The sequence below is a fragment of the Crocuta crocuta genome, unplaced genomic scaffold, assembly GCF_008692635.1.
Source record: "Crocuta crocuta isolate KB4526 unplaced genomic scaffold, BGI_CrCroc_1.0 scaffold25, whole genome shotgun sequence".
Taxonomy (NCBI): domain Eukaryota; kingdom Metazoa; phylum Chordata; class Mammalia; order Carnivora; family Hyaenidae; genus Crocuta; species Crocuta crocuta.
In genome coordinates, this window is record NW_027532015.1 from 1012345 (window position 1) to 1025017 (window position 12673).

The window sequence follows — 12673 nt, forward strand, 5'->3', positions numbered from 1 at the left end:
TCTAATATAATTGATATATAATATAATAACAATAAATAAATTTTATGTCATGTACATATATATACATAAGTATATTCTCATTATTATCATCCAAGCAAACACAAGGATCTTACCATATATAGGGGTTAAAACATTAACATCTTTAGAATTTCTTGTACTTATTAATATTATTACCAATATTATTACTAATATCAACATATGATATTAATATTACTAAATTAATATTAATGAATTATATTAATTCATATATCAATAATATACTATTATATGATATTAATATAATATAGTAATTATATATAAAAATATATAATGGTAATATTAATACCTCCTTTCAGGGCTCTGTGCTCAGCACAGATCCACAGGGAGCCTGAGGCAGGCTGGGGTTGACCAGGAAGCCTGAGCTCCTTCAGTGAGGGAGCTGTAGGAGCAAGTAGCATTGGGGGGGTGTCTCTTCTGGCAGCCAGCACCACAGCCTCCACCTAAGTGTTCCACTGTCTTATTTTAACCTGTGCAATGTTTCTGCCCTCAGTCGATTTTCTCTACGTTTTCCTTCCTCCTGTTGTGCCTTTGTCCTTTATTTACTGCTTCTTGCTAACCCATCTGTCATGCTTGACTATACTTATGCTCTGATCTGAGACTGGTTATCCATCACTTAGCATCATGGGTGGGTGATAGATACATGTACCAGAATGTTAGAAGTTTCACCTGAGGCAACAAGAGGCAAAGTGCACTGATCATATAGAAAACGAAAAAGAAGTGCTTATGTACGTTACCTGTGTCAAGGATATAAATGGACAACGGGTGGACTTTTGTAGAGTTAAGATGGAAGCAGGAATTTGGGAGAGAGCTACCATTGTCCTCTGTTCTCGCCCCCCTCCCCCATCTCAAGGAAGAGGTGTCAGGACACCTCAACATAAAGGGAAGAGTTTCAGTGGTACCATCTAGAAAGCATGACGTGTGCCTCTGCAGTTGCTCGAGACCAGGTCTACTCTCTAACTCCTCCGACGGACCTTAAGCATGAGAAAGAGGCTGGCTAACTGCTGATGTATTTGCCAAAGGAGAAGTAATTGTTTTGAGCAGCCTGCATCTCAGAATCATCCGGTGTGTGTGCCAGAGCATGATGCCTGGCCCAGAAGTGAATTATCAGAGGAAAAGAAAGGAGAAAGCATCTGTGTGTGCATAACTCAGGTTGTGTAGGAAGGCTTTCTAGGGAGGCACCGGCCTCAGCAAGAAGAGAAAGAGATGCCCACAGGCTGTGGAAGGAGAGACTGATGACATCTAGGTGATGTCAGTGAGAGGTCCCAGCACTGAGGGGAGTATCAGAAAACCCCACAGGATGAAGGCCTGTGACAGGAGAGAACACTAAATGTCACCTGGCCTAGGAGCAAGATGCCAGCTCACAAGAGTCGCCAAACCTTTCAGAGCCCTTCCCCCACCTCCTGCTTGCCTGTGGGGTCAGAAGCTTCAGAAAATAGGGAAATAGGAAAAGAGGCACTTGACACCTTTCTTCAGATGGGCTTCCTATTTGTAGGAGATCTGAGCTGGAGATAAGAAAAAAGCTTTAACTTCAAGTTCAACTTTGATTATTAAATAGGCCTAGATGTTTTCATTGTGGAATTGAAACTGTTTTGCACTGTATCATGATTATAAGTCCTTTTATTATCTGTAGGACTGCAGGAGTCAGGAGCCCTCCTAAATAAATCATTTGGGAGAAGAGAAGAATTAGGCTCACTGAATGCTTTAAAGTGGGAGACAAACAAAATGGCTTCACGATAAAATTCTAAAGTGGTGTTTGTTCAGAGTAGTGGTTACATCAGGACATACAATGTGTGAGTGTTTCCCAGAAAGAATTCAGAGCAGGGTTTTGGTCACCAGCTTGGTAACTCTGTGTAGGTTGACCTCTGCTTTTGAAATGTGATCTTCTGTTTTCCTTGAACTCTGTCAAAACTGCTACTTTAACATCCAGTGTCAACTGTAGTCCGTACTGTTTCCATTTTCCCATCACTTAAAATGGTTGACCACTTGTGCTCACTGATTTTCCTTCTTAGAAACGTTGAATTAGCACCATCCATGGTTAGACTTATGTGTTTTTACAGGTAAGTTGCACATGAACAGGATTCCTACTGAATGAGTGTTTTGATCTTCACAGGTTTTAATGAAATCCTACTTTATGTTTAGTTTATAGAAGCAGACTTACGGCAGAAACTGGAGCATGCCAAAGAAATTACCGAAGAAGCAAAAGAAACCTTGAAGGACTTTACCACTCAGAGTACACAGGTGGAGAAATTTATCAATGATATAACAAGCTGGCTCACAAAAGTAGAAGAAGCGTTGATGAACTGTGCCCAGACTGAGACATGGGAAGGGCTGAAAAAAGTAAAGGTAGGTAAGAACCTATCGGGAAGCAATTATACTTCCAATGGTAATCTTGGTTTTCTTGGTTTGTGGTGATACAAATAAAATAGATATAAAATAAAAATAAAAATAGGGGCACCTGAGTGGCTCAGTTGGTTAAGCATCTGACTTCAGCTCAGGTCATGATCTCATAGTCTGTGGGTTCGAGCCCCACGTCGGGCTCTGTGCTGATAGCTCAGATCCTGGAGCCTGCTTCGGATTCTGTGTCTCCCTCTCTCTCTGACCCTCCCCAGCTTGCTCTCTGAAGACATAAAAAATTAAAAAAATAAATAAATAAAATAAAAACTATGCTCTCAATTGCCTGTATTAACACTGGGACACCTAATTCATTGGGCACCGCAAAGTAAGTTAACAGGTAGAGAAATGAGTGCAGGTAGTAGGAAATTGATGAATAATCTAAAAACAGAAAGCATGCAGTACTGTTGGACCTGCTCATAAGCTAGGCCTGTCAGTATATTTTGTTAGTAAAAGAGTAGAGAAGAGCTGTTTGAATTTCCACGAATTTTCAAATTTGAATGCTGAATAGATTATCATTACTTAATTATTTTTGTTGGTCAGTATGACTGTTTTTATCTAGAGAAGGATATATTTAAAAAAAACCAAAAACAAAACAGTCAAGAGAACATTCTACCTCCATGTCATCTGTCCATAGAGATAATGTTACTGATCAACTGTCCGTAAAGCTTGTGAGTTGAGTTGACCGTTTCAAATATGTGATCTGTTCTCTTTAGCATATTTTCTTACTGTAGGTCTAAAGAGATGTATTTTGAAATTAACTACTAATTAATTTGGTGTGCCCTGTGACCCTGAAACAAAGCCCTAGTAGTCCACCGAAGAATGTGAACTTAGGGGGTGACTCCATTAATAGTTTCTAATCAACTGACTAAACCCAAGGTCATGGGCTGGAATCTCTAACAACCTATTCAATTTGCTTGGAATCCTAGACCATAACCCAAATCCTACTACTTCTCAGCAGCTGTCTGCGTTTGTTCCCAGAGAGAACTAGGCAAAATTCTGAAAAAGTCAACACAGATCTATTACAAATACTGAGAAACAAAATCCCACAAAAATGCATACGTTACTGAGTGGATTTCAACAGGATCAGTTTCCCAAAAAAGTATCATAGTGGAACAGATGGAATATTTCCCTTGAGTGTGATGAATATCCTTCATGGCATTCTATTATTCTGTAGGAAATACAAAAGGAACTTCAAAGTCAGCAAAGCAACATCAACACCACCCAAGAAAATCTCAATAGCTTGTGCCGCAAGTACCATTCCACTGAGTTGGAGAGCTTGGGCAGTGTTATGACTGGGCTGATAAAGAACCATGAAGCTGTGAGCCAGTTGTGCTCCAAAACACAGGCCAACCTTCAGGATTTTCTGGAGAAGCACTTCAATGGTGAGCTCTGACAAGCTTTTGCATGAATAGTTTGTTTATAAGAAAGAATCCAAACCAAATGCTGCCTAGAAACTGCCAGCAATTGTTGGAAAAAGCTTCCCAGCAGAATATCATTTTAAGTTCGTTTGTATGTTGAGATTTGAGCAATGGAAGTGTTGTGCTTGGGCTGTAGCCATTAGCTGAGTTCTTCTTCCTTCTCCTCGCAAAAGTAGGAATCCACCATTTTGAGGATTCTGAATTTCATCTGGATTTTCTACATATAGCTCATTTGTGTGGAATATTACTTCCACTGCTATGATGAAGTAACACAGTAAACTTGGATGTTAGGTCATGAAACAGTGGTAGCCATGTAATTCAGGAAATTGCCAGTCATATGTCCCTGACTCAGCTTCCCATCCCGTTGTGTCTTTGCGCTGATGAAGATGTGAAATGGCTCTAAGTCAGCTTGGTGGAAAAAGGACATGGTTCCTTCCTTTTCCATAAAAGTGGCTTCAACATCCCTACAGCCTTTGTCCCTTTGCTCTCTTACATACTCAGACAATTACTTATCTTTCTTTACCAAATGAAAGAAACAATGTGAAATCAGATATTTCAGGAATACAAATTTCTTTTCAGTCTTTTCTTTGAGAGAATTTCTTAATTCCACCATGAACATAGTTATGAAGCATGCTGTAGTATATTCTACAGTATTATTATTTTCTTTCTGGAATATTCTGTAAGGCAAGATGCAATGAGCTGAAGACACGCATTAATTAATTATGATAATCCTCAAAGCTTATTCAGTGTTTTGGATGTATTTCTCATTTTCATTACTTTCAAAAGAGTCTATGCAGGAATTCCAAGAGTGGTTTTCTGGAATAAAGGCAGCCGCAAAGGAATCATCAGATAGAACTGGCGACAGCAAGGTTCTAGAGGCAAAGCTCCATGATCTTCAGGTATGGAAGTCGGTGCTTTTTCTTCTTCTCTAAGCTGTATTCACTTAGCTGTGCCTTCAGGTCTAGCCTTAAATCATCTCTTTCCCCAGATCTTCTTACTTTATTCAAACTTTTCTTCTTCAACAGAATTAGATTTCTTGAGTCATAAAGGGATAGGCAATATGAAAAGTTGAGAAAATAAGTGAGAGATACAGAATTTCTAGGTTCCATTCTTCTCTCTTTTAGGCGATTGACCATTCTTTGGAATTCATTCAGAACTAAATCTAGTTTTAATTTTTATAGCAGTAAAAACATTGTATAATTGTATCTATATCATATCACTATGTGGAAGGGTTTTATTTATTAATTTTAAGTTTATTTATTTTTGAGAGAGGAGAACATGCACATGAGCATGGATGGGGAAGAGCAGAGAGAGGGAGAGAAGAGAGCATCTAAGCAGGCTCTGCACTGTCAGCACAGAGCCCGACGTGGGGCTCGAACTCACCAACTGTGAGATCATGACCTGAGCTGAAATCAAGAGTAAGACACTTAACTGACTGAGCCACTCAGGGGCTCAGTTTTAAAAAGAAGATATTGCTTGTGTTTTTTTTTTTAATAACTGCAATCTAAATTTGGAGCTAGGATGTACACAAAGCAATAGGTAATACAGATTTTACTGACTACTAAAAATATATGAATTCAGGAAGGAATAAGTTATTGTGTAGTAGAGCTCAGAAGTGACGGACTCAAATTGAGTTTTTGACAAGTTTTTCAAATGGCTGATCTGAGCAAGGCACTGTGTTAATTATTATTTAAAAATATATTTTTCAGGATGGGGGGGCACTTGAGTAGCTCAGTCAGTTAAGCTTCCGACTTCACTTCAGGTCATAATCTCACAATTCATGAGTTTAAGCCCCATGTCAGGCTCTGTGCTGACAGCTCAGAGCCTGGAGCCTGCTTTGGTTTCTTTGTCTCCCTCTCTCTGTGCCCTTCCACTACTCATGCTCTGCTCTCTCTCTCTCTCAAAAATAAATAAACATGAAACAGTGTTTTAATTAAAAAACTATATTTTTTAGATTCATGAAGAACATGAGAATCTTGTGGCCAAATCAGTGAGGACAGTTATGTAGATAACTCATGAGAAGTCAGAGTAGGAAGATCATTATAATAAAGGAAGTTGGCTTTCCAGGAGGCATGGCACATTTGAGTGTGGAATTATCTCCTTTAAGCTTGAGATGTAGTGAAACACCATGAAGAAAAGTCTGAGTGACCATCGCAAATGCCACCCGGGAGCACAGGGGAGAAGCAGGGCTGGCTCAGTGTTTCTGGTGTGTTCTTCTGCTCTGCTGAAGCCATGCTCGTACATATGATCTGTCAAGGGGAAGGTGCACACCAAGAAAAGAGGGGACCTGAGGGAGGACTTTGCGTGCAGACCAGAAGAAGGGGAAGGGCCGCAGGCAGCCTATCAGTTAGAGGACGTCACACTAACATGTGAAGAAGTAGAGCCCACGCCGGGCCGGGCCTGTGAGAACTCGGAGAGGCTGAGAGCAAGACCTTGATGAGAATACCCTCCTTTACAGTGTGATATTATCCCCTGTTTAGCCTTCAGTGGTTCCAGTGACTGGCTGGCACCATCCTTGATTATGAGCCTTAATTCTATCTAGTTGTACATTCTCACTCTAGCCTTATTAAGGACCTTCTGCCTCTGGGTTCTGGGTTCTGTTTTTCTTCTCTTACTCTGCTATCTCAACTCAGAATTGCAATCAATGCTCCCATGCTCCAGGGTCTCTGAGTATTAACAAATATATTGTTTTACCTTTATTTTTTGAAACAGAACATTTTGGACTCAATCAGTGATGGGCAGAGCAAGCTTGATGCTGTGACTCAAGAAGGACAGACTTTATATGCACATTTGTCTAAACAAATTGTCAGTAGCATTCAGGAGCAAATTACAAAGGCTAATGAAGAATTTCAAGCATTTCTGAAACAATGTCTTAAAGACAAGCAGGCTCTTCAAGACTGTGCTTTAGAACTTGGGAGGTAGGTCGTTTTCATAAGTGTAGATTTCATCACACACAGAATATGTTTCCAAAGACCTTGAGAAACCTTAAGTACAGGTTCATACAAGAACAGTAATCAATTTCTGGACTCTGCTGGTTTTGTTTGGCTTTATTTTCTATATAGAAAAAGTAAAGAATTGTGCAGAAATGCATGTGTTTTTTTTGGTCTATTTGGTTAACTCAATATATTAGAGCTTTGGCACCTAGGTTTTAGGTTTTATCCAAGTCTTTTCTTTGCATTCACCTCTGTTGGGTTGGAGTGATGGCAAAAAACGCCTGTCAGGGGGCGCCTGGGTGGCTTATTCGGTTGATTGTCCGACTTCGGCTCAGGTCATGATCTCACAGTTCGTGGGTTCGAGCCCCGCGTCGGGCTCTGTGCTGACAGCTAGCTCAGAGCCTGGAGCCTGCTTCAGATTCTGTATCTCCCTCTCTGACCCTCCCCTCCTCACGCTGTCTCTCTCTAAAAACAAAACAAAACAAAACAAAAAAAACAACAACGACAACAAAAAACACCTGTCAGGTTTCTATTGATTAAGATTCCAATCAGAGAGCAATGTCAACAGATGTGATTATAAAATTAGAAGGAAAAAACAAGGGGGAAAAGGATGTCAGTATAATCAAAATGCCTTTCTGGTCAAAGTGTAAATTACTTTACTCTTGCCCAGTTCTCTTAGAGAACTTACATTGTTTTCAAAACTAAGAGCCCTTGTGCTCTTGCATCATATTTACATTTTCAGAGGATACACAGAGATGACTTTCCCTTCTTGTCCCAGGGCTTCCACTGCCCTACTCAATCCATTGGCCCCAAATTGGAGTTGCTGTAGTAAGACACAAAGTTAAGTGCATATTGGCAAAGGAATGTAATTTTGCTAATAATTACCAGCTGAGTACCAGGAAATGAATTCAGCAAAATAGGATGACTCTGCTTAGCTTTCAAGAGATGTGTCCACTATTTGTCGTTTTGTTACTGAAATAAATGATAATTTGGATGGGCGAATTGTTGAGTTATCTTCTATACTTGAAAATTCATGAGATTTTAATTGGCATCAGCATTGTAACCTCAGCTATTTGAATTTATTTATCATAATGAGTACGGAAGAATTTCTACAAAGTATTTTCTTTTCTGTAGCTTTGAGGATCAGCACAGAAAACTGAATTTATGGATCCACGAAATGGATGAAAGGTTAAGTACAGAAAATTTGGGAGAGAGTAAACAGCACATTCCTGAGAAGAAGAATGAAGTCCATAAAGTTGAAATGTTTCTGGGAGAACTATTGGCTGCAAGGTATGGTGCAGAAATGGAATGGGTTCTCACCCTACTAACAAGTTTTACTTGCCTGATTGGTTGGTTATTTGCTTTGGTTGTTGGTTGGTTGGTTGGTTGGTTGGTTGATTGATGATGGTGGTTATATATGTTTCAATCTCTAAATGTCTAGAATACAATGACTGTGCAGTATTCTCTATGGCAAAGTGGAATTCTGGAGAGAGCATAGGGACTGAAGTGAGTGGCTATCTGCATCACAGTTTTGCCTCCCTTTGCTCAACAAACTAGACAGGCCACCCACTTCCTGTATTTCTGGATTGTGCCTTTAAGCATTATGCTGCTAGTAATACCATACTTTCTTTCAGGAGTTATGATAAGGATAGGTCATTATAAAGGTACTTCTCATTTATAAAAATAATGCTATAAACCCCAATTTCCATATATTCTTCACATACTTCAATATCCAGTTCCATTTCCAATACACCTCCAGCTTCATAACATTCTTAGTAAAGCAGAAGGTTGGACATTATTCTGACTGTCCTGGAGGTGCCTCTTCTCGACTGCAGTATTTGACTCTTCATTGTCTCTTGACTGAGCAAACATTTCTGGCTCCTTTCCCAGGCAAAGCTCTCTGGCCTGTGCCTTTGACTCCACCAGCTTCAGGGCTTTGCTCAATAAATTCATGATCCGCCCCAGCATTTTCAGTTGCTTTGTTGGTACTTGGAGAGCAGCTTAACTCTAAACTTCTTAACTGTCTTCTTAAAGAGCAGATGTACTCATCTGTGAAGCAGCAGACGCTAACACCCAGCATGCTTAATCGGACAAATCAGCAATAGTGATCAATTCAGCNAAAAAAAAAAATCCAATTCCAATCACATTCATTCCTTCTTTCTGCTGAGTCTTCATTTTGGTCAAACCTGACTAGTATTCCTTGCCTTAAAAAACAAACATGCAAACAAATACACAATCATAACCCACAGTGACAGCTGTTGTCGGTGTGCTAGTTTGATGACTCCTACAAAATTTTCCTGGAAAGGTGTGGTACCATCTCTGTGAGCCCTTAGCATGGAGTAAACTCTATGCCGAGTCTTTATGTGCCAACCCCCAACAGTGAGTTTCTCAAGGTCACGGACCTTTAGGTCTTTATCATTGTTATGCTCCCAATGTCTGGTATGCTACCAGAAAAAAAAGAAAATATTTGCTGAATTAATAGAATAACAGTATCATTCTAACTATATAGGTTTCTGAAAATTACACTGTACTTTATTTGCCTTTTGACTCTTGACTCATGTCTAGATACCATACAATGTGATCAGACCTCCTTCCCTCTCTCTTCCAAACTTTTAAAATGGCTTTGTGTATTCTTGAGCTGGTGTTCTCTGGTGTTCCAGGACCAGAGGCTAAGACTCCTTAGTGCTTGCTGCCAGGCTCTTTGTAAGTGGCCACTTCTCTGGACAATGCTGATGTGCTCTGTGTCTCACCCAGGTGTTCCAACTGGGTCCCCTGACTTCTCGCTTGCTGGCCACCTGGCCCTCCCAGTTGTCTGGATCATTTTCATCATAATATTTCACTCGACTTTCTGGAGGGGATGCCCTTTTTTTTTAAGTACCCCAGATTTGAGAATTACTGAACTTCTATCATCCATTAAGGAATTCTTCTTGTGGTAACATGTGATATCCATAGTCTTGAATTATTTAACTTACTTTGTTGCTCAAGGCAACTTCTTGTCTTACCACGTTATAAGAAATATAATTTGGAGTAGATATAATGTTGTATACATCATATATCACCGAGGCCCACAGGATACTATATCCTTGGTAGCTGCTCAGAAAAAAAAAAAATGACAGACCTTGTAGGAGATAAAGTTTGTATTCTTTTTCTAGTACTCACAAGAGTTTGTGTTCATACATCTGCACTCTCCCTTCTGGTATCCTGGAAATTTTGTGATAGACACGCTGATCAGAATTCAGAACTCTGTAAAATAAGGTGAAGCCAACCCTCCTACGTATGACTATAGTTTGCCTTGACATAATTAACATAAATCCAAACTGAGATGAACCAAGTACCCAGGATACAGTAAGGAGACCCATTAGCACTCATGTAACGGCCTTTTGAAAGAAACTGGGTTTTTTTGCACGTTACCTTTTGTGTTGGGTCCTGGGGATATGAGATGAATCAATAACCATGGCTTCTGGAAGGTGAAAACCTGAGGACTGAGACAGACAGGGTGCCTGAAGTGATAGAGCGGGACAGAAGCAGAACGGATACAGAGGAGGAGCCCTGTACTCCCCTCCGTCTCCAGGGTCAGTGCGATGCTGCCTTTGGAGGTGATGCCTGCCCTGGCATTGGAAAGGCCAACTAGGAAGGAAGCAGTTGAGAGTAGATGCTTTTCACAAAGGAAAGATCCCATGTAGGCACCAAAATGCAGAGGGACTGGGGACATTTCAGGATTAGGGCATGAAGTCAGAACAGAGAGATGTTAGAGATGAGGCTGCAGAGGCCATCCTAGGCCATTTTCTGATGTGAATTCCTTGAAATACAGGGGCCGGGATCCATGTACAGCATAGTTGGAATGAAACCCCCGGATGTATATTGACTACATTCAGAGAAACCATAGAGGATGCAGGCAGCCAGCCCTGTGGAGGTCCCAGCATCTTCATTCTAAAGGCTGGTTGGCTGTGAGCTCTCATCCGGCTACTTCTCTAGGATCAACTATCTGTTGCACTCTTGAATGTCAGAATTCTTTTTTTTTCCTGTTTTCTTCAGAGAGTCTCTGGATAAGCTTTCCCAGAGAGGGCAGCTGCTCAGTGAAGAGGGCCACGGGGCCGGAAAAGAAGGGCGCCTGTGCTCGCAGCTCCTCACCAACTATCAGAACCTACTCAGAACGACCAAGGAGAAGCTCCGGGGCTGCCAGGTGGCCCTGCAAGATCACGAGGCCCTGGAGGAAGCCGTGCAGAGCATGTGGTCCTGGGTGAAGGACATTCAGGACCGGCTGGCCTGTGCGGAGAGCACCATCGGAAGCAAAGACACCTTGGAAAAGCGGCTCTTACAAATACAGGTAAGCGGAGCGCACCGGCCAGCCACTCACAACTTCTGAAGACCAATTTGGTTCGATTCACAAATATTTGAGTTGGGTCCTAACTGTCCTGTGAAGCTCCAAATGAAGACTATGTGGGAAAAAATGGAGAAATTGGCAAAACGAATATGGAGGGATCACATTTCCCCTTCTATGGCTTTAAAATAATTTTTTATTCCTTTTAGTAAGTATTCAGCTAAAGTTATGGAATACTTACTCTACTCCAAGCACAATTCTAGTCATCAGGGAAATAGAAGTAAAAATTCACACTTGCTTTCTAGTTCACAGTCTAGTGGGAGGGACTGACCTGTAAATAGTCACTTGCAGTAACCCATGTAGGCAGGGGCCAGGACTGAAGCAAGTGTGGCCACAAACCCAGCCTGCAGTCAATGAAGGAGAAGTCGATGAAGGAGACCCTGAAAGATGTGAATTAGCCAGGCAGTAATGGGAGGGGACAGTTAGGTTTTTGACAAGTATGTCTTCATTTTTAAAATAGTTTCTTTTTACTTTGAAACCAACATTCACTAAGTGTACATTTCTAGGTTAGTGGTCCAGAGTTTTCTAAGAATTTAAATTGGAGTTAATCCTTGACTCCAAGACTCCTGATATCTAATATTTAAATAATTAAATATCTGGGGCACCTGAGTGGCTCAGGTGCTTGAGCATCTGACTTCGGCTCAGGTTATGATCTCACGGTTTGTGAGTTCCAGCCCCGCGTCAGGCTCTGTGCTGACAGCTCAGAGCCTGGAGTCTGCTTCCTATTTTGTGTCTCCCTCTCTCTGTCTGTCTCTGCCCCTCCCTCGCTCATGCTCTGTCTCTTTCTCAGAAATAAATAAACATTCAAAAACACTTAAATAAAGCATCATTTTGCACTGGGGTCCAGGATTTGTTGTGTTGTCATTGTAGAGTAAGCTTTCTCATGGGAAACACAACTGTTTTCAGAATTATGAGGGGCATCTGGGTGGCTCAGTTGGTTAAGCATCCAACTTCAGCTCAGGTCATGATCTCAAGGTCTGTGAGTTCAAGCCCCACATCGGGCTTTGTGCTGTCAGTTCAGAGCCTGGAGCCTGCTTTGGGTTCGGAATGTGCCTCTCTCTCTGCCCTTCCCCCCCTTGCACTCTATCTCTGTCTCTCAAAAAAATGAATAAAGGTTAAAAAAATTTAAAAATATGAGAAGGTTCTAATGTTCCTACTGACAGGTATTCACTGTTCCTTCATAGGACATTCTCCTGATGAAAGGTGAAGGAGAAGTTAAGTTGAATATGGCCATTGGCAAAGGGGAACAGGCCTTGAGAAGTAGCAACAAACAAGGTCAAAAGGTGATTCAGACTCAGCTACAGGCCCTTAAAGACGTGTGGGCTGACATCATGAGCAATTCCATCCATGCTCAGAGGTACAGAGCCTATTTTTAGTGTTTCTTTTCCTAAATAAAACCCAGTGGCTTAAAAAGTGATGGAACAGTGCTGAGAGTGTCCTGTGGTAGACTTACCAAGCATATTATTTTAGCTAGTTATATGCAGGCTTGTCCTTGCCTGGACTGCATT

General features: G+C 41.1%; 1 protein-coding gene across 1 annotated transcript in view; it reads left to right on the forward strand.

The window, feature by feature from the left end:
* SYNE1 (spectrin repeat containing nuclear envelope protein 1) overlaps positions 1–12673 on the forward strand; it is a 457258-nt gene that overhangs the window by 202412 nt on the left and 242173 nt on the right. Inside the window, exons 44-50 of the mRNA XM_077775982.1 lie at positions 2179–2382; positions 3608–3815; positions 4638–4750; positions 6564–6769; positions 7919–8074; positions 10820–11111; positions 12350–12522. Of these exons, the coding sequence (XP_077632108.1) occupies positions 2179–2382; positions 3608–3815; positions 4638–4750; positions 6564–6769; positions 7919–8074; positions 10820–11111; positions 12350–12522 (1352 nt within the window). The remainder of the gene's footprint in view (positions 1–2178; positions 2383–3607; positions 3816–4637; positions 4751–6563; positions 6770–7918; positions 8075–10819; positions 11112–12349; positions 12523–12673) is intronic.